The sequence below is a fragment of the Lepisosteus oculatus genome, chromosome 21, assembly GCF_040954835.1.
Source record: "Lepisosteus oculatus isolate fLepOcu1 chromosome 21, fLepOcu1.hap2, whole genome shotgun sequence".
Taxonomy (NCBI): Eukaryota; Metazoa; Chordata; class Actinopteri; order Semionotiformes; family Lepisosteidae; genus Lepisosteus; species Lepisosteus oculatus.
Genome location: NC_090716.1, coordinates 11794225 through 11820920, shown reverse-complemented (window position 1 = coordinate 11820920; position 26696 = coordinate 11794225). Strand labels below are relative to the sequence as shown.

At 35.2% G+C, this 26696-nt stretch overlaps 1 protein-coding gene across 2 annotated transcripts; it reads left to right on the top strand.

Annotated features, from left to right (window-relative positions):
- The first annotated feature begins 27 nt into the window (after window positions 1-27).
- LOC107075766 (sperm-specific sodium:proton exchanger-like) lies at window positions 28-26209 on the top strand. Of its 2 annotated transcripts, none has more exons than XM_015338066.2 (28): window positions 28-115; window positions 734-928; window positions 1525-1625; window positions 1905-2033; window positions 2385-2550; window positions 2800-2910; window positions 3007-3168; window positions 3473-3572; window positions 3834-3977; window positions 4074-4245; window positions 5012-5093; window positions 5515-5696; window positions 6958-7098; window positions 8106-8203; window positions 9033-9152; window positions 9310-9505; window positions 9951-10139; window positions 11069-11218; window positions 11846-11897; window positions 14147-14295; window positions 14677-14802; window positions 15489-15587; window positions 22471-22647; window positions 23134-23271; window positions 23556-23744; window positions 24520-24649; window positions 25503-25537; window positions 25971-26209. In XM_015338066.2, exons 2-28 carry the CDS (start codon window positions 748-750, stop codon window positions 26061-26063), a joined length of 3612 nt encoding a protein of 1203 aa, XP_015193552.1. In that variant the 5' UTR covers window positions 28-115; window positions 734-747; the 3' UTR covers window positions 26064-26209. The 2 variants fall into 2 exon arrangements, with proteins under 2 accessions (XP_015193552.1, XP_015193551.1); XM_015338065.2 differs by lacking the exon at window positions 28-115 and adding an exon at window positions 283-458.
- Window positions 26210-26696: the final 487 nt, after the last annotated feature.

The following is a 26696-nucleotide window of genomic DNA, read 5'->3' as shown; positions in this document are numbered from 1 at the left end:
ACAACCAAGTGTTTGATGTGTATTACAAGATAACAAAAATGTCGAATGTCGCTGTCAGCCACATGACGTAATTAAATCAGTAGAGCAGCCCCTTTTCACAACTCGGCGGATTTGGGTGCGTAAATTAAGCAGACTGTTGCATTACACGTTCAACGAAACGGGGGGGAATCGTGTACTGTAGCTTCAAGCAAAACCCTATCGATGTAGCCTACAGGTACATCGGCATCACAAGAGGGCACACGCCGAGCGTCCACAATGACCATACTGATTTAAAGTGAGGAAAACGCGTACTGTAAATGTCCTGAGAGGAAAAAAACATCAGCTGTTTGGCGAGCAGCCTCTGCGTCACGTTTTACGCCCCGCCCGCGCGGGGGGGCGGTTGAGCCCGTTTGAACCCGGGGTTCGGGTGACGTTTCCCGAAAGCGCTTGAATGGGCACCTGGTGCACATCTCTGACAGGTGCCCGCCATCCCCGGGAGGCGTTTTGTTTTCCCCAAACGTGTGCTCACGATGGAGGAGAGACGGTAGTGCACGGTAGCCCGTCAGCCGACGACGCCGAGTTAACGCGCGACTGCCCGGGTCGGCCCGGGTCCCGTCGGTGGTCTCCCGCGGGTCACTTTTATTTGATGTTGTTCATTTTTTTTTTTTCACCCAGCGGAGCTTTTGCCCGTTCTCCTTTTTCATGAGCAAATTCTAAAATCTGGTCAGGTTCTTAAACCGTATTTGTATTCAAGGTTGAAGCGGCGGAATGGGGTATACGAACGCGAGTCAGGGCGGAAGAGGCCTGCCGCCTCCTGGTGGGGGCAGCAATAACACGACTTTAGCGTCGCCGAGTTCAGCCATGTCTGACCATTTCCACTGGGATATGTTCGGCTCCCACGACCAGCCCTTCATCCTGCTCGTTATATTTGGATCCTGTATCTGCGGAGGTATTTTTCTTTTTGAATCATTGAACACATAATCATTTAAACAGGAAGCGGGCTGTCAGCATCTGATACTTCTGAAAACTATTCCTTACATAATCAAATTAAGATTTGCATAAACATTATAGGGGCTGTAAGGTGGCGACGGTGGCTAGTATTGCTGTCTTGCAGCACTGGGCCTCTGGAATCAGTTTGAGACCTGGGGTGCTAATCTGGGTGGAGTGTATGTTCTCCCTGCGTTTGCATGGCTTTCCTCCAGGTGCTCCTGTTTGCCCCCACAGTCCAAAGACAGAGCAGTAGGTTAATTGGCAGCTGGGTAAACTGGCCCTGGCATGAGTTTGTTAGTGTCTGAGTCTGCCCTGCAATGGACTGGTGTCCCACCAGGGTGTATCCTGCCTTGAGTCTGTTGTCTGCCGAACAGGCAGCTAGTGTTAGAAAATGGATGGTTAAAAGAGTACAGATGTTATTGATTGCAATGAATCTTGCCAATCATTGAAATGCTGGACTATTCCATATTACATATAATAGTACCACATGGTATTGATGAAATACAGGTTACACACTGCTTAACTGTAAGAAGGGCTTTTTCCACTCATTCCTAGCAATTATCAGGACCCTTGTGCAGAAGGTGAAGCTGCCCTATACTGTGGTTTTAGCCATGTGTGGTATCATTCTGGGAGTGCTGAGCCTTCATTATAAAGAGGTTTGTATGTTAGCGCTTTGCTAAATTAAAAATATCTACCTTCGAATAGAATACTACTAAGATGAAGTTCGTTTGGAACTAGTTAATACTAGTCCTCATTAACATACTGTAACTCACCTCTTCTCAACCTGTTAGGTTGGCCTACAAACTCCCCAAACCACTTTTCATAAATTTTAACCTAAAGCTAACTAAATATTTTAAAAATGTAAAAGGAATATAATTATTGTATATTGGTGTTGTGAGTTATATTTGTATATTTATATATTTTTTTGTTACCAGGTTAAAAAATATACACATGAAATAGCCGACATCAGCCCAGTGCTATTAATCCACACCTTTATGCCAGTGTTAATATTTAGCACAGCCTTTGAAATTGAATCTCACATGTTTTGGAAATCCGTGTTACAGGTAAGAAGCTTTGTATCCTCTAAGTGAAATTGGACAGTACCTTTTAACAAGTGAAATGAAAATGAAATTAAAACTTAATACCTACCCGAAACGTTTTATTGAATTTGATGTGTTTTGCACTTTTCAAACATTATTAGATTATCTTAATGTTGTGTCTTTCTCAGCATATCTGAGATTTTACATTTTTGATGCTGCAGACATAAACATCTTGATAAGGTAAAAACTAGAAAGCATTATTTCAATTTCTTTACAGCAAGCAAGAAAGTTTTTTTTCTTGACATTTTTGAAGAATTTAGAGTTTGTTTAAAATTCATTTATAATCATTTGATGTTCCTACTATGTATATGGCAGGTACTACTGCTGTCTGTCCCAGGTTTTTTAATTTCTTGCTCTCTGACTGCATTGCTTGCTGTCAAAATCTACACCTACAACTGGAACTGGTATATTGGAATGATGTTTGGAGCCATTGTTGGGAACACAGACCCTATTATATCTATTTCTTTGTTAAGAAGCATTGGTAAGTGATTTCTTAATGTACAAAACTGTCAAAACAAAAAACAATCTGCAGATCTGCATCACAAAGAAAGCACCTTTTAAGAAAAAGCATTAGTAGGAAAGAGATCATATTTGCTTTTCCTTCCTTTCAAAAATATCCTTTAAGTTTTAAGAAGAGCAGATAAGCAGAGGGATTTCTGCAGTGACTTGAGTGTACATTGTATAAAGAAACGCAGTAACACATTCTGTTGGGTTTTCTATCTCTTTTTAGGTACCGCAAAACCTCTTATTCTTCTAATTGAAGGCGAGTCACTATTTAACGATGGGACTTCCATCATTATATTTGAAGTGTTCAGAGATCTTGCTCTCGATTTAGCATATGGTAGGATATAATTCTTTGATTTCCAAGCATTAAAACAGTTACTGGGTACAGATCAGCTATTCAATTTTAATTTTTTAAAAATATTTCTCCCTCTAGAATCCCACCTTGCTGTAAAACTGGTTTTGAAGATTTTCGGAAGTCCCCTGTTGGGATTCATTGTCTCAAAGATCATAATGTTATGGCTCTCATATATCTTCAATGATGGATTGATTGAAATAACGATCAGTCTGGCAATGACATACATCACATTTTATGTAGGTAAGAATTGTTTCTACAGTATATTTATATCCTGTATTTAAAAGAAAACCAACAAATGCATCTTTTAGACTGTCTTGACTTCAAACAATCGTCTTGGCTTTGATGCTTAAAGGATTTAGAAATATTACTTTGATGTTATGAAATCATCATCTTATAAGGCACTGGCGTGCAGAAAATTATAAAGCTGTATTTAATATGCAGAATGTTAAGGATTGTTTTTATGCTTATAGTTTTCCATTTATTTTGTATTCCCAACCTAATAGTCACCCAGCATATTTGGAATAATGCTTTTTATTCTGTTTAGCTGAATGGCTTGGAATGTCAGGAGTTATTGCAGTTCTCATAATGGGACTACTTTTGGAAACTGTAAACTTCAGTCCAGAAATTGAAGTATTTCTCTTACGGTCAGTATTGGTAATAGCAATAGCAGTATTGTTTTAAAAAACATTTTATGTATGACATCTTTTAAAAGTGTGTTTTAAACTGATTGCATTCCTATTTAAATGCTTTCAGATGACTCTGATGGGTATTTGAAGTATAGTTCTGTAGTCTATTCATATATTCAAAAACAATCTTCATAACCAAAATCATATAAGATGGAACACACATCAGGATGTGACCGGTTTTAGTCAGAACATTTGTTAATGTAAGTTTTATTTCAACAGCTTCTGGGAGATGCTGACATACCTGGCCAACACTCTCATATTCATCATTGTTGGGGTAGTGATAGCTGAAAAGTCATTTCAGCACCTATCAATTAATGATTTGTTTTACATTTTTGTGCTGTACTTTGCACTCTATATCATAAGGTAAGTAATTCCTTGTGCTTTTCTTTACAAACTTCTAATTGAAATTCCTATAACTTAAAAAGATATATTGACCATGATGGAATTTCATGATTGCAGGTTTGTTATGATAATAGCATTGTCTCCCATACTGTCTCGCATGGGCTATGGGTATAACTGGCGATGGGCAGCAGTTAGTATATGGAGTGGAACCAAAGGAGCCTTCAGCCTGAACTTGGCTCTCATGGCATTTCAGTCAGATGGGTTTGATAAATTCACTGTTCAAAACAAGGTAAGGTCTCCATCAGTAGTCTATTTTAAACAATTTTATCAGCAGCTTGAGGTCTGAGTCTGCATTAGGCAATGAGAAAATTTCTATTTTGTGCGACAATGGTCCAGTATTAAGTCATTGTGAGGCTCCCACAGTGAGTGCCATGATCCATTTGAGAACAGACATCTTCCTGCTGCATTGTAGCTGACTTACCAAGTATACAGTAAATTATTTAACCTCCAATGACTCCGGTCCGAAACTAAAGCCATTCTGAAATGAGTTGAACTAAAGTACAGCTGCAATGTGAGCCTTGACAGAAATGAATTCCCAGTCAATTTTCAACAATTACTGAGGCATATGAGAACTTATATATATACTATACTTAATATTCAGAAGACACAAGTCCTTCATCAGCAAGTTTTCAATGAACCTCGGTGCCATCAATGTGGGCATAAGATGTCTGGAGACTGCAGAGCACGTCCTATGCCTTGAGCTTTATTTTTCATACACTGACAAAGAAATCCTGCATCACCTGAAATGTGCAATGGCAGCCTTTGGTCATCTGAAGAATTGGGTGGTTGTGCATTGCAACATTACAACTAAAACCTCACTGATGGTTAGTTGTCCCCCTGAAGTATAATACGTTTAGATTCGAAAGAAACATCCAACAGCTTAAAAATGATTTATATATTGGTTTAATATCAAACCATGAAATGGCTGTGGTCCAGTGGATCCCAAAAGTGCCGCATAGAGTTGAAAGACTGCTTTTCATTTTTTCTCATTTTAGATTCTGCTTCTCACATCTGGAATGGTTGTTCTTACTCTTTTAATCAATGCTACCACAATGACATGGTTACTTAGACTCTTGGGTAAGGACTTTGATCTGGATTTTATTGTATTGCAGTGAACGTTCATTCACAGTATCTTTCAGTTAACATCTTTCAAGCTTGTGGAATCTTCTGAAAACAATCACTATGATTTCTCAATGCTAGAAGCCATTATCATCTTAATAGACTTAAAATTCTGCTTCATATAAAGTCAAAGTCAGGAGTCTTGGACCGCTGTTTCACACTTACTGTTGTTCATCATTGTGGCATATCCAACTTTGGCCAGTGAGACAGGTGTATATATATTCACATTAGCTCTGAACTATTAGAGTATAAAATTGTGAAACTTGTATGTGTACCATTTCCCAGAAAAAATATCTGATTCCCTAATGAAAAGTGGGTACAGTATTTAATTTTCAGTGCTTATCAGTATTCTGGGGGCTTTAATTTCAGTATTTCATAGGTCTGTGTGATGTCTCTGCACCAAAACGTATGGCAATGTACAGTGCTGTGCAGCGTGTGCAGGAAAGTGCAAATTGCACCTTTGCAATGCTAAAAATGGACAAGTTCCTTGCTGATGCAAATTGGAAAATGGCAGAAGACGCAGTCCAGATTGATGACCCATACAAAACAACAGATGAAAAAGTAAGTATATAATAGTCTACACAATTTTTTTTCTATAAATACCTCTTCCCCTCATACACTTCTGAAATTCCATTTGAAGAAGATATGAGCCGCCAGCAGAAGAGCGAGCTGAAGTGCCAATGGGCTCACAGTGACATCAGTGAGGGATTCAGTGCTCCAATCAGCACTGCATCTTCTGTACGTTTCTACAGAGCCTTTAGCCTGTCAAGTAAGATAAAGGGTTCTAGGTTGCTGAAGTCTGAGTCAGAGTCATTGCTGTGAGATAAGATAAAAAGACACATTTGGCAATTCCTGTTACGGGCAAAGCCGGACCTCGTTAATTACCAATCAGCGTTCCGCGCACGACTCTCGATTTAAACCCTATTCAACCCGCACTTCACTGCTGTTTTCCTGAGCTCTTCCTCCTGAGCCCGTCAGCAAATAAGCCCTTCTCTTGCTCTGGATGGTGACACTGCTTGCCTCACCGACTTCGACTTCGTCTAGCCCCTTCGGATTTGTTCGCTCTCGTCTATGGAACTGACCTGCACAACGTTCTTCCTGATGCTCCGGTACAATTCCAAATTGGACAGATCTATATTAAGATATCATTATCAAATTCAAAATTCTAAATTTAGAATTCTATTATTCTAAATATTGTCAAATTCTAAAGACGTTTGGAAACAGGAAAAAGTAGTAGGAACATTTCTTGGTAACGCACACATTTCAATTGTACACTTTTTCTTTTTGAAGAAAAACATATTGGATTCCTATAACACTTTTATAACTTCTACATCAATGTCTATTATATATTATAAAAGAGAAGGGCAACTCCAGGCTTTGAGTGTTGCAGAATCCTCTTACATTTATTGCCTTCCTATCTTATTTACCTACTTGAGTAAAATATTTGGATAAGAAATTAAATGAGTGCTGCTGCTTATCCCAGGTCTACTGATTACAGTACCTGATCTCCAATTCTAGGATCATTTAAATCTATGATTTCTGAAGACCTTTGAAAAGAATTTTCTATCCCTTCAAACTAATAATTAGATCAATTAGGTCACTGGTCCCTCCAGTACAATATTACTGGTTTATCACTGGAAGAAAAATGAACTATTCTTCTCTCTCCCCTTCCCCTTTGTACGTGGTGCTTCCAAACTGTTGAATGACAGTATATAGAGCATAAGGTATATATTAATGTTTAATGTGTATAGTTGCCGTTCTATGATATTGTTACCGACATAACATTGATTGAATGTCCATTCTGGATGGTTTGTTTAACAAGGTCAGCATTGAAGAGTTCTCCCCAACAGCCAGAACAAGCAAGTGTCCAGACTGTGAGAAGAACATCCCCTGCGATCCCTCTTCTCGTGAGATGGAAGACATGATGGAGGAGGCTCGTATGCGGATTCTCAAGGCTCAGAAGGTGAGTACGTTCTGTTGAAGCCAAATTGACACAGAAACACTTAGCACTACCCAGTGCATTAAATCACAATACCCTAAAATTCAGAGTTATTAATGGAATGTGCCACACAGAGAAAAAAAATGGTCTGATCTTACTTACTGTACCTACACAGTTACAATGAAGGAATGTCCAGATAATATTTTAGTATTTTTAGGAGGATCTGGTGTGATCCTCCAGATTTGTTGTCTTATGTTCCAGACTATACAGCTTCACTCCATGAGTATTGAGTATCTTCTTTTGTCCCCTTTGTTCACTTGAGAACAAATCCAAGACCAAGATGAACCAATGAATAGTTGACATTTGGGCATTTAAGTCAACACTTATCACAAAACTCTGTGAGCTTTTCACACCAACAAGCTATGCTTCAATCATTGAATACACAAGCAGAGAAACCATTTCAACTAGTCTTTCAGCTGCTTAATTGTGGAAATAGTGAGTGAAGAACAACTTCTTAACGCATCTCTACCATCACTGAAGCCTTGCCAATAGAAACATAAAATAGGAAGTGGGGAGATGGGGTATGCAAAAGGTTGTGGTAAGCAGCTCCTGCCATACTGATCAAGGGATCTCAGTGGTCTACAATTCTACTTGAAGGTTAATAGCTTATTTGCTAGAACTTCCCCCTAATTTGAACAAACTAATTATATATTACTACATAAAATTATGTGTTAACCTTGTAGTACAGAAATACAATATATATTACCACTGTATTGAGAGAAACATTTTGTTTCCTGTAATTATTGTGTAGATATACAGTTACACAGTTAAAGTGGTAATATGATTACCTTCTAATAATAATAGATAAGTATAGAAATCTAATCATTCATAATAAAAAAGTGGTACACTTGGTACGTAATTAAACAATAATAAATGGTAGAAATTCTAAGGACATTGTGTTTCATAAAAAAACAAGCCCTCTGTAATATATAACATGCAGTATTAAACCTGAAAAAAAACTTGTTTTTCAGACTAGTTATTGGAGGCAGTACAGCTCTGGGATGTTGAACAGAGAAGCTGCCCGTACACTAATTAGCACCACAGAGAGCATCACTGATCACAGAGGAAAGTGAGTGCTGCTCTCTTCATATCTGTAGGACTAGTAAAATCTGTATTTTTCTTGTTTAGCTTTTTGATTTGAGTTTATTGAACAGTGTTCAGTTTTTTACATAGACTGTTATAATCAGTAAACTTTGGTTTAAAGGTTAACAGAACATCTATTCTGTGTTGCAACTTGAGAAGTACTAAATTTGCTGATGGTTTTGCAACATTTTTGAGTTTTTCAACAGACTACAAATATCTGTGGAATCAGGAAATAGTAAGTAACAGAAGAATTAGGATTCCTGAGTCCACAGACATTTGGAAGCTTTTGGAAAAGTGCTGTGAACATAACAACCTGAATATAGCTCCATGAGTTAATTATTTTCAGTTGAGCTTGAATAACTCTTGAATTCATAAAATAATTTAAAATCTAAAGTTGTCATTATCTTTTTCACAGCAAATTTGCATGTTTATATACAGTTAGATTTCCTGTATCTACCGTACATATACTTTATATATGAAAATACTAAATCTACAGTTGGATGGAATACTGAAAGTAGTATCTAGTAAAAATAAATTAGCAAAATGTATTAATAAATAAAAAAAATGTTATCAGCTATTAAAAGAAAAAAGATATGAGTTGAGACATCTTCACACTTGAAAAGAAATTAACTTTTTCATCTAGGTGGAGTAATCCACTTTTATCAGTATAGACATAATCAATTTCAATTATCTAATTCAACCATCAAATAATCAAATTTAAATAATTTAATTATTTTGTTCAAACATTTATTTTCAGGTCATGTTGAAGCAGTTATGAAAGAAACTGTTTCTTTATTTGTATTTATTCTCTTCAGGTTCATGACAATGCAAGATGTGAAGAAGTTTTGGGAATTGAAGGGGTTTTTTGTCTGCCTTAGAAGGCGGTTGGAGGATTGGATGTACAATGTCAAGGTCGACAAACTGAAGCCTTCAAAGTACATTTATTTTTATATAAAGTTTGTATAATTCTGTACATATATTATTCTAAAATATCTGTTAAACTTATGCTACATCTACAACAGAATAAAACTGTTTTCTGAAAAATGTTAATTTGACTCAGAGCATTAAAAAATAATATTTGTGTCATTTCAGATATTCTGTCTTAAAGAAGTGCTACCAAATTGTGTTCAGTAACTCCTTTGATTATTTTATCTACATCCTGATACTGCTGAATCTTTTCCCCATTATACTGGAATATATCCCAGCAGCGATGGTAGCATATGATAAAGAGCTCAGGATTACCAACTACATTTTCTTCACTTGCTATCTAATAGAGGCGGTATTTAAGGTACTGACGACTTTTTTCCCCAATAGACGAATAATAAAAAAACTCACAATTAAAAGGATTGTTTACCATATAATTTAATTTCACATTTGAGAACCTAAATATCTTTGGCAGATCAATTTATTCTGTTATATGAACTACTTAGGATTTGACAAATGCACTGGAAGAGCTTTTTAAAAGTAAGAAGTGCAAAATTAGAAAAAATGGTTATAGAAATATAGTTTAATGAGAATATGTTTGAAGTTTGTTTTTTAAAGTCTTCCATAGTCCTCATATGTAAGTCATCAATGTACATACTTTATAGGATATTTATATGTTTACACATACACATGCAAAGCTAGACTTGAGTTTTTTTAAATGTGGTACTGTATATTAACCAATAATCACATTCGTTTTGTATTATCTCTCACCACTTAAATAACTGACTGCTTTTTTTGCTTTTATCAAGGCATTAGCCATGAGACGGGCATACCTGTTCAACCACTGGAACCAGTTTGACTTGTTTATCATTTTGATGGCAGCAGTTGACATCATTATTGATCAAGTTTTTGGATTTGTAGATCTAAACATACACATGATCAAAATTGTTCGGGTGTCTAGGATGTTTCGCCTCACCAGAGCTCTCCGCTTGGTAAAGGTACGTTACAGGTTACAGGAGTTGTACTACCGTAAGGTCATGGTAAGGACTGGTAGTCTGCGTTCAGAATGTTATTGAATTTGAAAGGCACAAATAGCTTGTGCCATTCTGAGATCAAATCTTAAAAATGTCACAGTATACAAGTAACTAAAATACACAAATCAGCTTTTAATCAAAAACTATATTATATAGAGCTATGATATCCAAAAGCCATTGCAATAGTTAGGCCCTGTGAATCTGTCCCAGCAGTTGGATAAGACAATTTGATATTGTAACAGTTTTCCAAGGAGTTCCAGGGTCTGTGTTTTATTCCTGTCCTGGAGGTCTTACCTGATATAAAAGAACATCTGCTTTACTCTTACTTAAAAAGATACTACAGTATATATTGATATATTGTAAAGTATTGTTTCTTCCTAGTAAACACTTTAAATTCTCCTCATAATTTAATTAGTTGTGCAGTTGATTATTAAGATAAGATCACTTTATGGGCCATATACAATCTCTTGCATTAGGAATTTGTCTTTTGCACATACCCCGACGTTCTCTCCATGAGACACACAGACAGGGAGAGAAGCTTGGGGTCAGAGCACAGGGTCACCCATTTATGCAGCACGCCTGGAGCAGTTGAGGTTAAGGGCCTTGCTCAGGGGCCCAACAGAGTAGGATCCTCTGCCAGCCACGGGGTACAAACCGGCAGCCTTCCAGCCACAGGTTCAGATCCTTAGCCACAGAGCCACTGCACCACCCATTGAATATGCTTAAATATTGATTCCTCTTTTAGATATTTGTTTAAAGTTTTTGCTTATTGGCATATGAATTGATGTATGGTGAATAAAAAGCAGATGATGTATATATTTACCTGCACGATAACGAAGGGCATATTATCAAAAAACATTTAAAATGCTAATGATTTTTTCCTGCTCTTCCAGATAATGATACCAAGACTTATTGAAGTGTGCAACAGACAAATACACAAACAGCTTAGTTTTGGTTATGACATTGGAAAAGGATATGTGGTAGGAGAGGAGGACATAAGCAAGATTATCGATCATATTTCTGAGGAAAAAATAATTTCACAGGTGGGAAATTTTTAGAAAATACCGAAGCACTTATTATTTTGTAAACATTACATTTGAAGGTTGGTGCAGTGATTAGCATTGCTGCCTCTTAGCCCTGGGTTCAATTCCTGGAGAGCTGTTTGTGTGGAGTTCTCCCTGTATTTGCACTGATTTCTTCTGGGTTCAGTGGTTGCTTCCCACAATCACAAGACGTACTGGTTAATTGGCTTCTCAGAAGATTGGCCCTGGTGCGTGTGTGTGCCCTGCGATGGATTGGCATCCTGTCCAGAGTGTATCTTGCGCAGTGCCTGTTGCTTGCCGGGATAGGCTCTGGCTCCCCCCATAAACCTGTACTGGATAAACAAATTAGAATTTAAATCTGGATCAGTCAGAAAAAAACGACTAAAATTAATCTTGTTAAATGTTTTGCTATTGAATAACCATTTTAGCATTACTCATCATTAGGTATGATGTATACTAATATATGCTGTATATATATTTCACATTATACCACATTCAGTTTTTACCATAACCTTTACCAAAGCTAATGATAGAAGGCAGCATAACAATTAAGTACAGCAGTGTTAGTCAATGGTTTTTAAGGTGTTAACTGCTTCAGTGTTTTATTGAATACATTGTCTCTTTCAGAAATTAAAAACTATACTTGAGAAGAACAGACAAGAAGCCGTCAGGGAGCTTGGTAAGAAGATAACAATTAAGGAAGAAAATATACCCATATGTTTTCATTTCTGGTGTTTGTTCTCCTTGTTTATTTTGTACAATTTGAAATGTTTTGTTTTAGCTTTTGTCTTTTAATCCAGAAACTGCAGTTTAGCTGTGCTTGATGGAAAATGACTGCCCTCTTTCTACCAATTTTTCATTTCATCTCGTGAACCAAATCAGTGATGCTAGCTAAACATTTACAAACCTAAAATGTGATACATGAATTATCTGTCATGTAAAGTTGTTTATTCCTGTAAGGTATGTTTTTTTACTTGGGGTAACATCTTTAGCATACTGAAAGGAGCTTGTGTAGTGAAGAGGAACAGTGTCGAAGTATATTACTGAAGAAGAGAATCTACTGTACTTCTTCTGAACTGAGTATCAGTAGTTCTTCAGTTGTGCCATGTCATGTCATCTTAGGCATAATGATAACCTCTTGGGTGTCCTTATTATTTAATGGGTTTCTCTTGCTTTTTCAATCTTGTACCAAGCATTTAAGAAAAAGAGCCAGCATTTTACTGCTTTTAAAGTAATCATCATGTGTGCATCCATCAAAGAAAATAGGGCACTGATTACAAAATATTAACAATTAGGTCTGAAAGTAAGGTAAGATAAGTCTGAAAAGACTGGGAATGGAAGTATTAGGCCATTGTGAACTGTTAAAAGTCAGAAAAATGGCTAAGGAGTGAGCTTACATTTCGACATGTGGGATAAAATTTCTTCCCGTCTGAATACAAGAGCAGAACAGTTGGATACAGTACGGTAATCATACTGAATGTACCCAATTTCTCTAACTCCCAGTAGGTGCCACTATTCTTTGTGTGAACCATATAAAATTGATGTCTTTTTTTCTGAAAGTATATTACACTGCTGATTAACATTTAAAAGGCAGCTCTTTGCTGACCTACAAAATACACCCTCAAAGACCTGAGATAAGATTACAGCTTGCCCTTTCTATATGGACATTTTGCAAGCTATCAACTGTTGTTTCTTTTTTATAACAAATACTGTATAAAGAACACAATCTTGTCAATATCTGGAGATAGGCCATCTATAAAAGGGCTTCTATGTAGGACTTTGGAATGCAAATAATCCCCCCATAAATGAACTAAATAGGTTGTAGACAATAATAACTTTGCAGCCATCATTGATAGGAATTTAAACCCACTAAACAATCGGGGCTTGCATGGCTGGGAGAGAAATGAGTTCTGGGATTTGGATTTAATATGTAAAACAACAACCCTTTCAAGTGAATCAGCAGTGAATATGACCCAGAGGGTACAGGTTAAACAATAGGAGATGTGATTTTAGAAAAGAGAAACTAAAGCACTTTTTATACAAAAGTTTGTGGGATTCTGGAACATATCTTATTTCTTTCAAGAGATGTCTGGAAGAGATCCTTGGATCAATTAGGTGCTAACTATCAAAGATGTGCTGAATTGCTTAATCTCATGTATAAGATTTTTTTATTATTTTCAATTGTTCAAATTTACAACAAGAGTGAGTTTGTTTGTAAATGCATATTTGTGTTTTAAAAGTACTGTAGTTTAAAATAAAAGCTGTTATTGAGAATGGTAAATACATTTGGTATGCTTTTACAAATATATTTGTATTCCCTTTTAAGATACATTTGAAGTGTTATGTGACAGGAAAGCAAATAGCTTGGTTTTGCTGTGTATTCATACATTATTTGGCACTGTCAGAAAGAGTAGGAGCACCAGCCTTGTGTAACTACACTGGCAAAGCATACAATCATACCAATCATAACAATTTTCTGGCAGACAGATTTCCATATTGTAGTGACTAAAATGGCTGGCAGGATCCTACAAAAGGTATCAGAATAAAGGGGTGAAGGTGACTTGTGAGCTGAAATGTGATAAAACATCAAAAATGTGGAGAACTACATGTAATAAAAGATAGAAAGTGTAAGTATTTGTGAAGAATTCTATAAAAGATGGACAATTTATGAATGCCTCATTGCAGTGTTTTTCTTAAATGTGAACACATTCCAAGAAAAGTCTACTCATTCAGAATAATTCCTGCTGCCTTCTGAATGAAGTTCTGCTCTCTTGCAAATAGAATTTTAACAGAACTACACAAAGTAATAATATGCCTTGCTCTGCAATGAAATATGACTTAAAGCTTGTCTAAGTTAAACGATAAGATGGCTAAAAACTAAGCCTGTATGTTATATATAAGCTAGAATGTTGAGCTGCTGTTTTTCAGGCTTGCTGCAGCGAGACCATCCAGAGATTGCTATCTCTGTGAAAACCAGACAAGCAATCAGAACTGTTCTAAACAGCGAGAGAGATACAATTCGTGCTCTAATGTCTGGTGGCCTTCTAGATGATCTTGAAGCATCAAAGCTTGAAAAGGTACATTCTTGCACTCTTGCACTGCTTTTAAGGGCCACATACTATGCAGAAGCAGATACAGTACATATCATTTTCAACATAGAACTCATCGAAATGTCGAAATTGCAAAAACAAAAATCAGAGATGATCTAATGTAAAATTATAATAGTCTTTTGCAACATTGCATATTTTACAGAGATTCTGACTTCTTACAGTACCATAAATTTTCACTCAAGTTCACCGAAATAATACCGTCATCCTGTGTCAAATAAGTTGGTGTTAATGTTGTTAATCAGTGTTACAAAGTGTTTCAACAAAATTATTTTTAGAATGTATTTAACAAATATATTTAAAGGCTCAGTTTAAATATTCATTAAAACATGTTTTTTTTCCTTCGAGCAGATGATTGAATTAAAAATGAAAAAACTTATTAAATTTCCACCATCTATACCACCACCAACAGCAGAAGAGCTTCTATTGAATGTGTCATGGTTAGACCAAGAGAAGAGCCAGATACAGTTTATCAAGGTATTGGGAATTCTTATTTCATGTTGTTATCTGGTGTGTTTATTGACAGCATTGGCAAATGTATGTAGAAAACCCCAGTGGTTATTTAGTCAGATTTGCAGAGTTGCAGGCAAATAAGTATGTTTCCAATATTTGTGTTTTTAAATCAGAAGTACAGTATTAGACTCAATTTGTGGAGGACCTGGTGTTTTCTGTTTTTTTCCAACCTAATATATAAAAGTTGTAATTAATTTTTTAATGTGTATAGTTGTTATTAAGGTTGTTTTTTTATAGTTTTTGGACAAAATTTGTAGTTGATTATTCATAACCTTCAGTACATTAAAAGTTAAATTACCTATTAAATTAGGTGCCTGCTAAGAAGTACTTCAGTTATGCAGATAATTAAATAATTATACTAGCTATGTAACTGAGAGTTTGAATGGAACAAAACCAAAGAAGAACCTAATCACTGCAGGAAGTGAGCCCAGTTTTAGACCACAGCTCTGCATTATAATAGTTTAAACAACTACAACTGGTATTTAGTTACTACCAAGGACCTGTATTCTTAGTGAGCCTAAGATTGCAGTGCATTTTTGCAGAAAAGGATTTGATAGGTAAGATATGTTTTAAGTATTATAATTTTACATTTCTTAATGTTGTTTAGCATACTAAACCTCTTGGTAAATAATTTATTTTTATCATTTCAGAGCAAAGCAAAACTTCTTTATTTTGACTATGGTGATGTTATAATTCATGAGGGAGAGGTACCTCAAGGAATACACCTGATTGTTTCCGGGATGGTTAAGGTAAATTCTTCTCCTTTCAGTACCTGAGTGGCATTAAAAATGCAACAAATGCTGTTGTTTCCACTGTCATTTTGTTACATTTTTAATTACTCTCAGTATGTATGAATCAGAATATCAGTAGTATATTCTTGCACAGTGGAAAAAAATAAGAAAAGGAAGCTTCTTGGTATCAAGTTTGTAAATAAGTATTATAACTGTTACAATATCTTGTAGCATTTTTAACTACTGTACTTTCACAAGTGCTGTAGAGTAATCTAAAACTGTACACTGAAATAGAAGAGTTCCTACTTACTGTAAATTTGACTATTTACAGAAACATCAAACAATGCTGGGGAATTTGCACTTTGTGTTTTCGTTTTTACAGAAGTAATTAATTTTAAAACATTTTCCTAAAGGACACATGTGAAATGTTTATGGGAATTCTAGCTATGTATTCAATATGGATATATTAAAAGGTAGAGTACACAAAAATGAACATACAATAATTGTTTATCAGAAATATTTAGCTGTCCTCATAACACCCTCAATAAAGAAAGAAAATTACACACGTTATTAAGCCATTCAGTATTTGTTGTGAAACTTGTGTCAGCACCTGACATTTTTTAACTCGGATACTACTGTACTTCATAAGAAATCCCCATTACTGAAAGATATGTCAAACCTATCTATAAATTTGCTAGCATAGTAGTTTTAGATTTTGACAAATCTGATAACTATTGGATATTTTTAGATGATAAACACTATATATATATTTTAAAATATAATTATGCCTAAATAAACTAATTCTTAACTTAGGTCTCTAAACTAACTTGCCCTGTACTGACATTGTATGTCTAATTTAATAACATGTAAATCCAGTTATGCCTGCTTAGCTAATGAAGTAAGAATACCTTCAGTAAGTGATCTGTTTTTTGTCAGGGTAGTGCTTAAAAACATTGCTTTGAACAGACAATTATATTACATTTGTTTATTTATTTTGCTGTCTGTGGTTGGTCTTTAAATAAAGTATTTATCAGGTAAAAAGGTCATGGTTTGACACAGAGTCCTTTAGTCATCACTTCACATTTAATAAATCAGAGCCCCTTAAAAAGTTAAGCCTTACGTAATGTTATTCAGGTTAGACTTTCATGACAGGACCTTAGAACATATGAAAGATTACAAATGAGTGGAAGCCTTTTGACTCATCTAGCATATTTTATTGTTAGTAGTTAATAGATTTAAAGATCCTATCTATCTGTGAATTGAAGGAAGCTGGGGTATCAGCTTTGACTGAGTAGTCGACTTGACTTTTATTTTATATGAGTAGTTTCCCAGTTCTTTGTGTAAAAAATGTCTCCTGTTCTCTGTTTTAAAGGCACTTCCTTCATGAAAAATAGGGGACAGAAACTAGTTTTCCATTTCTTTTCTTAAATACATGATTCACTGTTGATTCTGAAGAATGCCATTGGGTTTAATTTGTCAATGCCTAGGAGGGTTTTAAAATCATGAAACAGGTCCTCTCTAGTCTTCTCAATTTAGGACTTAAAGATCAATTTATTTCAGAGTAGGACATTTTTAGCAGCAATATTACTTTTGAAATGTGGTGATAAGATGTGTACCCAACAATCTAAACAAATTGTACTAGTGTAATGTACTGTACATAATTAATTTTAATTCAGAACTTTTAACCATATATTCTAGCATTTTCTTTTTCTTTTTATTGTTTTCCAAAATGGTCTAGAAGATGGAAAAAAGCAAGTCAATATAAACACTAAGGTCTTATTAGGTTTATTAGCAACACTATCTTCTGCACTTGTCTGCATTAGATATCATCTGCAATGTGTTTGATAGGTCCAGTTTTTTGTCTGAATATTTTGGAATATCCTTCTATAGTGTCTGTTAATATTACTGTGCTCCAGTACTGTGTAGTTTGACAACTGCTCTTTTTATACTATATGTAAATCATTTATACAAATTAAGAGTAGCGGTCCTAATACAGTGCCTTCTGGTACTCTACTAATTATGTCTCCCTTACTTGAGCATTCACCTTTTTAATTAACATGCAAATACGTTTTAATTGTGTCCTTTAGCACACAATGTCTTCCATTGGTTCCCATACCATCACTATTCCAAGTGTAAATGGCTTGGTTCTGCAAAGCTGTTCATGTGCATTATGTATCTCTGCTTATAATCAAAGTTATTAGTTCAGATTTAGTTCTTGGTGGCATCCAATGATTCTGTAGTGTTGCTCTCTCAGTGCCTATATTTAATGCTGTATTTCTTTTATCCTAAGTAACACCCATTTGTACGCATTTATATGCAGTAGCTGAGTGAAGTATCTTGCTCAAGTGACAACAGCAGTACCACATCCAGGATCTGAATTACAGGTTCCAGATATGGTTATAGACCCCAACCATTACTCCATGATGATTGTTTTGTGAAACTTAACTGAAAAGAAAAGTTTTTACAATAGATTACAATCAGCTTGCTTTTCTGTAATGTCTCCTATACCTCCAAAATGTTTCAATATTTTTCACACAATCAGGTTTATGTTTCTGATTCTAAACTTTAATTCACAATGAATGAGGACACTCAATCAGAAAACGTGTTATAAATGTATTTTTGAAAGGTTAGGCATAAAGGGTTTTGTCCTGCTACCTTGCCAGAAAATCAGGTGGTTAATTTTTTAATTAACAAACTTTTAATAAACTTCCCATAATCTTTCATTTTTATAGAACTATGTTGTAGTGTATGGCACTATGATATCCATGCATTGTGCATTCCTTTGCACAATAACTTTATTTTACATTAAGGAAGGATGTTATTGTTATTTATATAGACAAAAGCACTGAAGGTCCATTGAGCAATTTATGTTAGATGCAGGATTTTTTTAAAGCAGAACTTTCCTTCATCACCATTGAAATAAGGCTTCTTCTTTAAACTTTACTCAAGTACACACCTGTAGCTATTAAACTCTTGATTCAGAGTTAATTATATCTCCTGTCTGCACTCCAAGACTACCTCGAGATAATACAATATTTAGTCACCGTTATTATTATGTACAAATTACTTTTGATTAGCCACTTCGGTGCACCTTATAATGGAACTTTAAAAGGGCTATTTATGCTGGAACACAGTATTAGCAATTTTAGTACATTACAACGTGACACTGTAATTATGGGTTATTTTGAAATGTAAGGGATAATAACCTCCTCTTTGTAGTGACACTTTTACTACCTTTTTGATCTGCCACTTTAATATCAGCATTAACAATTTAGGACATTTTCTTCACTTTTGGTTTGGTGCCTGTGCGGTTTTGGCTTTGACTGTAAAAGCACAACATACTCTAATTTTTCAAAGCATAATATGCATCTGGAGTATTAACATTATATCCTGAGGTTTTTTTACCATCGGGTAGATTTTAATTCAGCATTTCTCCCAGTTGGTTTTCCCCAGGTAACATATCTGTATATAAAGCCAAATAATATATGCTCTAATTATTAAAATATTTTTGCTAGTGTAAAGTACCAAGAAATATGAAGAAGCCAAAGGTTTATATCAATGATATGATTTAAATAGATATAAAACTCTCCACATGAATACCACTGGACTTCATGTTCTTCTGAATTGGGCATCTGATGTTTGTTTGTTTGTTTGTTTGTTTGTTTAAATCATAGAATAAAAGTATAAAAAGAAAACAAAAATGCAAAATAAAACAACTGTACCTGTACCTCTTTACAATAAATAAGGAACACCCCCCACAGTGCAATACAACAAGAAGCCTCTTGCAATTCAAGCATTGAGCGAGTTGAAGATTGAATTTGGCAGTCTTTTTAAAGAATTGAATAAAAGCACATTGGTGGTTCCTTTTATAGGAAAATTAATTTGCTAATATAAAGCTAGAAAGATCTGTTTGCATTGACAAAGTGAAAAGATTGAAAGACAGTACTAAACTAAGGTAGAAATATATTTCCCCATTTGATTTAAAAGTAATCATATTGAGTTTACAAATTTGCACTTTTAAAATGATTTTTCTATAGCTCTGGTTGGATGGTTTTTCCCTTCAGAAAAATTGTAACAAAATAGAAACGCCTGCATTCCAAAACTAGGAATGTAGCAAAGAGCTCCTGACTGAATTGTTATCTTTGAAATGCTGGTCGTTTTCCTGTTTACTGAGTGATTGTAAAAACATACTGTATATCAGTACCTAAACATCCTAGCATCTGTTCCTCTAAAATGCACCTCTGTAATCTATTCCATACACTAATAATTGACTTTGTAAAAATTGTTTCCTAACCTGGGTGCAAACATATTTTTAGCTAGGTTCCATTCAAGTTGCTGTGTTCTGTTTACCAAAGTTGACACAGTTGATCAAATAATGATGTATTAAGTCAAGAAGGCCTTATTATTGAAAACAGATCACTTGTTAAGTGATGTATTGTAACTTGAGTTAGGTACGAAGGACAGTTTGGGCAGGGGAATCACGTTTGACAAAATTCTCCTTCTACTTATGTGCAATTTCCAACCCAATTTTAAATAATTGTGGAATCCGAAGGCTCTCTCTTGATCACAGGGATTTGCATAGTTTTCCTCACACTTTCCAAAAGACTTGTTGGCAGCGTTCCTTGGTGTCAGTATCTCTAAAGTGATCCACTTCCAATTTGTGTGTCCTTGGTGGGGTATCCTCCTTGGCTACTGTGCTGGGCTATGGGATGCTGAAACACTGTGTGTGCCTTTATAATTACTCATATCCCATGCTAAAAATGAGCTTGCAATATTTTTAAAAGTCCTTTTAAGGGAGATTAATCACAGGAGCATTTGACACACAGACCACTGAGTCATGTACAGAAATTACAGAGAGAATGCATGTTAATGTGTTGTATCAAAAATTAAGTTGTTCTTTTCTTTGTGAATCTATTTTAGTATGACAAGGTCAGAGTTATATTATTCCTCTATGTATTCTGACTTCATTGATGTCATAACCATGACTCTAAATATCTGGGTGTTTTACATAATCATTATTTAAAAAAAAAACAATCTGTGTAGTTTCAGAAAATGTACTACATTTCCTCTACAAAAGGGAAGACAAGGCATTTGCAGGAAATGTTTTTCAGAAGCAGTTTTAACCTATTTAAAACTGTATTATCAAAGACACAGACATCATGAAGCTGAGATCTGATCCATGTTGAAGTGGTTATTTTGATCAGATCAAGGGATGCCAGTAAAATCACTAACCAAACCATATATTTAACTAGATAAATCCTTAATTGAATACATTTACAAAAATACCTTGTACTGTTTAATTTAGATTTCTTTAGTAAAACTAGTTGTTCATAGATAATTATATTGTTGCCATTTTATATTTTATACAGGGGAAGACCATTAGGACATTATTTTACAGATTATAACTGAAAGTATAACATTACCTCAGTAACTGATACCTGTAGATAAAATTATTTTATTTTAGTTTGAGTCATGAAAGAGTCCATGTTAAGGCAAATAGAAAGTGTTATACATAATATAATATAACAACTATTTCAATGTGTTATAACTGTACTCTCAGTAAACACTGCACAGGCATTGAAGTTGTCAATAAATGCTGTGAAGAAGGCAGTATATGGAGGATCAGCTCCATGTGCTGAAATATTTTATTGTTCAAAAGGAAATAAATGAGGCATATGGGAGGGTAGACATTGGATTATATAGGGTTGATTCAACAATTTACTACCAGCTGAATAATTGAAGTGTTTGCCTATTAATGTTGATTGAATTAGTCAAGAATTGCTGAACGGTGTATAGCTGTTGCAAATTACATAGCTCCTTGGTCATGGAGTGAAGAAAAAAGTAATATGTTCTAGGACACTGGTTTATTATAAAAAAATAAAAAGTTAATTTAATAAGAGGAAGTGGGTTTATGAGTTGGCAGGAGGAAAATGGCATCCTAGAATGGAAATATATGGCAACTCCACACAAACACAAGTAAGACTCATCTATATAAGAACACAAAATGCTTTTTAAATGCTTTACGCTATTTATTGCTTTTATTTATGTGCAGATAACTAAAAATGATGCATACATATTCTGCAAAGAACCTGGTTATATTAATAAAGATAATACCATTTGGTATTCAGCTAAGTTAAAATAATAAGGCTAATTGACAACAGTCATCATTTGCAGTGATTAGTCATCTGCAACTAACATCATTATAAATTCAGATAATTATTGGGTTTCATGTCTGTTCAAAATCACACTGCTTTCTTTTTAAATATCATCTCCCCACATAATCCTTATTTGTTCAAAGTAACTCAGCATTGATTGTAAAAACTCTTTGTTAGCATGTATTGAATATGATTATTCCCTCATAAAATGCAAGCTAATACAATAATTGTGTTGAAACTCAGTGGATTTGTTTCCTGATATGATAGCTTTACAACTCACTTAAAAACTGTTTTTATCACTGAATTGTATGATATCCAATTTAGTTGTGTATAGTTTTTAGTAATTTAGTTATGATATCCTGCACCTTGTCAGTTTTGGAAAATGCCCAATTTTCTTCTGCACTTCTTGGCTAGAACAGACATTTTAATGAAGACTAAAGACTGATGAAACAGCACCAGTTCAATGTCCAGATTTTAATGTCAGAAGAGCAAATTATGCTCAAAGAAGGGACAGCCTGTGCCTCTTTTAACCTGATACCATGAGAATACAATTCATAAAGTTTACACTAAAGTTCTGCTCTCAATTCTCTAAAATTCAAACTATAAAGTTTTATTTCTTTACTTTCACCAGACTTTATATTAACAGGATTCAGCAGGATAAAAGACACCATTATCTGTACCAAATCAATGTTTCCTATTAATAAAATAATACTGGGCATTGTCTTGTGGATTTTTTTGCTTTGTAGATTCATGGAACTTCTCCAGACCTTGGGAGCAAGCAGAAAATTCAGTCTCAAGACCTCTCTGAAAAGGATAAGACAAGAACCACAGATTATAGAAGCTGTGGTGCCATTCTGGGAGAACTCAACTGCTTAACACAGAATGTAATGGAAATGACAGTAACCTGTGAAACAGCAACACAGGTACGTGCCTATACAATTCAGTACGATTTTCTGTATCTTTACTGTGCTCAGGGCTTAATGCGATCATCTGAGCGAGCCACAGGAACTACACACATGAAAAGCCTGTAAGAGCTGCACGGTTTATTTTAATGAGAACATAACAGATGACAGTTGGTGGCAGACTGTTACACTACAATATGCTTTAATGTTTTCCAGAGGTGTAAATTAGACCTGCTGGTAGAAATTCTAGTGAATCATAACTCACTCAGATTTAATATGAAAAATAATTCTGAAAAACCATATTCTTTTAACAACAAAGGGTGAAAATTACACTAGTAATACCCTTTGATACTTATCTTTGGCCTACAGAACCATGAACTCAGGTCTTAAAATTGGTCTTTGTAACCATACCAATTCATTTGTCAATAGGCTTGATCAGCACTGGTTCAGTTAAGCCATTTTTTATTAGCTATGAGTTCTTACACCCTCTCACTTCCTTCCCTTCAGATGTGCTTCATCTCCATCGACGCCTTGTATGAAGCCTTTGATTTGTTTTCCGAGTTTCCTTCTCTGGAGTATAAAATCTGGCATGCAGTGGCAGTGAAAATCAGCATTAGTGCTTTAATGGAAAATATCATCTATCAGGTAATTACAAGACACGAACATTCCTTTCTTTCTCATTAATAACAAAGACTAGGCTATTACTATTACATTATGTAACAAAGGTTACACAATGAGCAAAGGGGGCTGAACTGCATCTCTGCCCCACCCCTGAGTCAGTCATGAATGATCAACAACTCAATATGACAGCAAAAACATTTAATCAATACTCAAAAGATATATATATATAGTATTTTTATAAAAACATACATGCAAAGCATTATAATTTTTTATAATCAATATATTGCTTAAATATAAAAACATTTCAGGGATGGACATACCATATGATCTGCACTCATCTGGCCCGTGCATATATAATAGATGTTGAAATGAACAGCAGGCTTGATGTATATGAAGGGAGCATGGAGGATGTCATTGTAGTGTATGGAAGCTGTGATGACTGCCACACGCAACAGTCATACAGTGCTCCTGCTATCATCTCAAGAACAACACAGCAGGTAATATTTTCTTTCAGTGCATGGGCTCTCTCACAGAAAAAAAGATGTAGGAGCACTGGTTGACTTCTGTAAATAAGGTTTTATATATTCAATTCATTTTACCATACTGTGTGATTCCAGAATCAATAATACATCCTTGAGGAAAATTGTTCATGGTTAAGTCTGATCCCCTAAGTATACATTTTTTTTAAAAAATGTTAGATTGAAGTAGACACTTACATTTACTGGATTAGGCTATGGAAATAAGAGTATCTAGGTCTTGGTAGCATTGCAGTCATCACACAATGTTCTTTTCAGTTATATTACAGTTCTTAACAGTATCCTCTTGTGCAAAAATAACTCCTATTTGGCGATAAGCCCACAAAAAACATACCTTAGTATTTTTGAAATACCTTTTACTGGCTTTAGGTTTCAGATATCATTACAATGCAGATGTGAGAATCTATCATGGTACTGTAATGATAGGTTTTAAAACATTGCTTGTATAGATCAGAATATACAGTGAAGTTTTTGATGTGAGCACCATCTATCGCCATTTGTAAGTCAGCACAGTATGATTTATACAAGAATAATTAGCTTTAAAAATTCACCAGTCATATGTCTTAAAACCAGTTTCATAAAGTTTTCTCAGAACATGTGTTCTGTCTGTTCTAACTAGTCAAAACATTATGTATGCTTCTTAATTATTCTGTTTTTAGTCATTTCTAACATGGATGCACAACTGCGTGCTAAATAATAACTTTTATTTTTAACCCATTTCTTCATTTTAATTAAGGTCATAGGAACAGCTAATTTAACCAAACTATTGGTTATACCAAGTGCAAATGCCGATGTGAAAGAGACGAGATCAGACCTTCAGCGGCTGGACGCTGCTCCATGCTTGAGGCATGCAGTACAGCGGAGGGGTAACAGTCTCTAATACTGTACAGGTTATAGACAGAACAGTAAACACTACTAATATATTTACTTGGGTTACGATCTGGAACATGGAGCATTGATTTTAATAAGAGTATTGAAAACTGTCGTAAAATTGACCAGTTTCTGTTGACCTAGCATGAATCAGAATGTTTAACATTTGGTTTCACAGATCCTAGTTATCACTAATACCGGTCTACCCAGTGCCAGGCAAGCTCGTTTTAGACTACTCCTAATAAGGGTCTCCAAAAATGTCATTTTCTTAGAATGACAGTGATTTGCTTTAATGTAAGAGGCACACCTGAGATCACTACAGCTGCAGAAGAACAAGTAGAATTTGATTTCATACTGAAAAGCAAAAGGGAAAACCATTTTGGCAGTGAAGCATTCTTCAGGTGTTGGGGGGAGGAGAAGCAACCCCACAACTCTCAAGACTGCTTTAGGTTCAGCCAGAACTCTTTTTAGTATACCACAGAAGCATTAAGACATCAATTGTCGAGTACAGATGTCTATTCCTGTATATAGAGTGTGCCTGTTGGGTTTTTTTTAGGTTGGATAAAACTGCTTATAATCAAACGATAGTTGATTATAAAATCTATGCTATAGTATAAAGTATAAACTATCTTTATATGTAACTTGAAATCTATAATATCATTTAATGGTTATTGTTTTTGAATGCTCTTAAGAATGTCCACAGATCAAAATATGGTTGACCATTTTATCCTTCATTTCCTAGCAAGTTTTGTTTATAAAAAATTTGGTGATCTTTGACAGCTACACTCTGAGCTGTCATTCTGGATAAACTGGGATTTTGAGTATCTTTCATTTAAACATCTATTTCAGCATCCAGAATGGATAAGGCAGGATTACTAAATGCAGTAAGTGTTCTCAATTTTAAAGTAATCAAATATTTTAACTTAGTGGCTAGCTGCAAAACCAAAAACAGAATATGGTATTTTACTATAAAGCAAACTGAAGTGAATAATGAGTAAAGACTAATTGTCTGTCAAGGTAAAAGTTCAAGTTAAAAAAACAATAGAATTTAACAGTTATCATTATTGGAACCCAGCAGAATCAATTTGGTAACATATCACAGTTGAAATTGGTGGTTTTATTTTGCAAAGACAAAATGCCTTACAGATCTTGCTGAATTAGTAACAAATACAAGCTTTTTTTTCATATTAAGTCTATTCATATTATATTAAATAGAAATTTAGCACTAAAGCCACTAACTTTACGCAACAAGTCTGATGCACACTGGGTCCGTTAAACAACAGGGAATATTTAAAAACAGCTCTTAATGCCCATCAGGTTATTTCAGAAGAAACTATTCCTGAAAACAGCTTGACTCATGCTACAATGACTCCAGGCAGTCCAACACAGGCCAGAGGAGGAGGAAAATGATGGAGATATCTAGGTCAAAAGCTCTGAAGCAGGTGTACGAGACAAGATGGAAAAAAAAACAGATAATCCTGATGTTCTTAATTCTAGTTCCCATGTTCATTAAGGTTTTAAGTTTCTATTTCACATTAAAGTCAAGATATAAAGAATATTTATTGTATTTTACTGTTTGTTCTTGTTCATGGTAAAAGGCACAACTACTCAGATTTAGAAGAAAGGATGGAAAGTGTGCAGGAATAACTATTTTTTATGCCAGGAGCCATTTCATTCTGCAACTTACAACTGACAACCCACTGAAGCTCAGCACGTGTGAGCCTGGTCAGTACCTGGATGGGAGACCTCCTGGGAAAAACTAAGGTTTCTGCTGGAAGAGGTGTTAGTGGGGGCCAGCAGGGGGCGCTCACCCCACAGTCTGTGTGGGTCCTAATGCCAGTATAGTGACGGGGACACTATACTGTAAACAGGCACCATCCTTTGGATGAGATGTAAAACCAAGGTCCTGACTCTCTATGGTCATAAAAAATCTGAGGGCGTTTCTCGAAAAGAGTAGGGATGTAACCCCGGCGTCCTGGCCAAATTTCCCGTTGGCCCTTACCAATCAAGGCCTCCTAATAATCCCCATCTATGAATTGGCTT

Coding starts and splice junctions, on each gene's coding strand:
- LOC107075766 (XM_015338066.2), top strand. CDS start 748: ATGGGGTATACGAACGCGAGTCAGGGCGGAAGAGGCCTGCCGCCTCCT. Junction 1,626..1,904: donor TGAGCCTTCATTATAAAGAG/GTTTGTATGTTA, acceptor TTTTGTTACCAG/GTTAAAAAATATACACATGA. Junction 5,697..6,957: donor ACAAAACAACAGATGAAAAA/GTAAGTATATAA, acceptor TTGTTTAACAAG/GTCAGCATTGAAGAGTTCTC.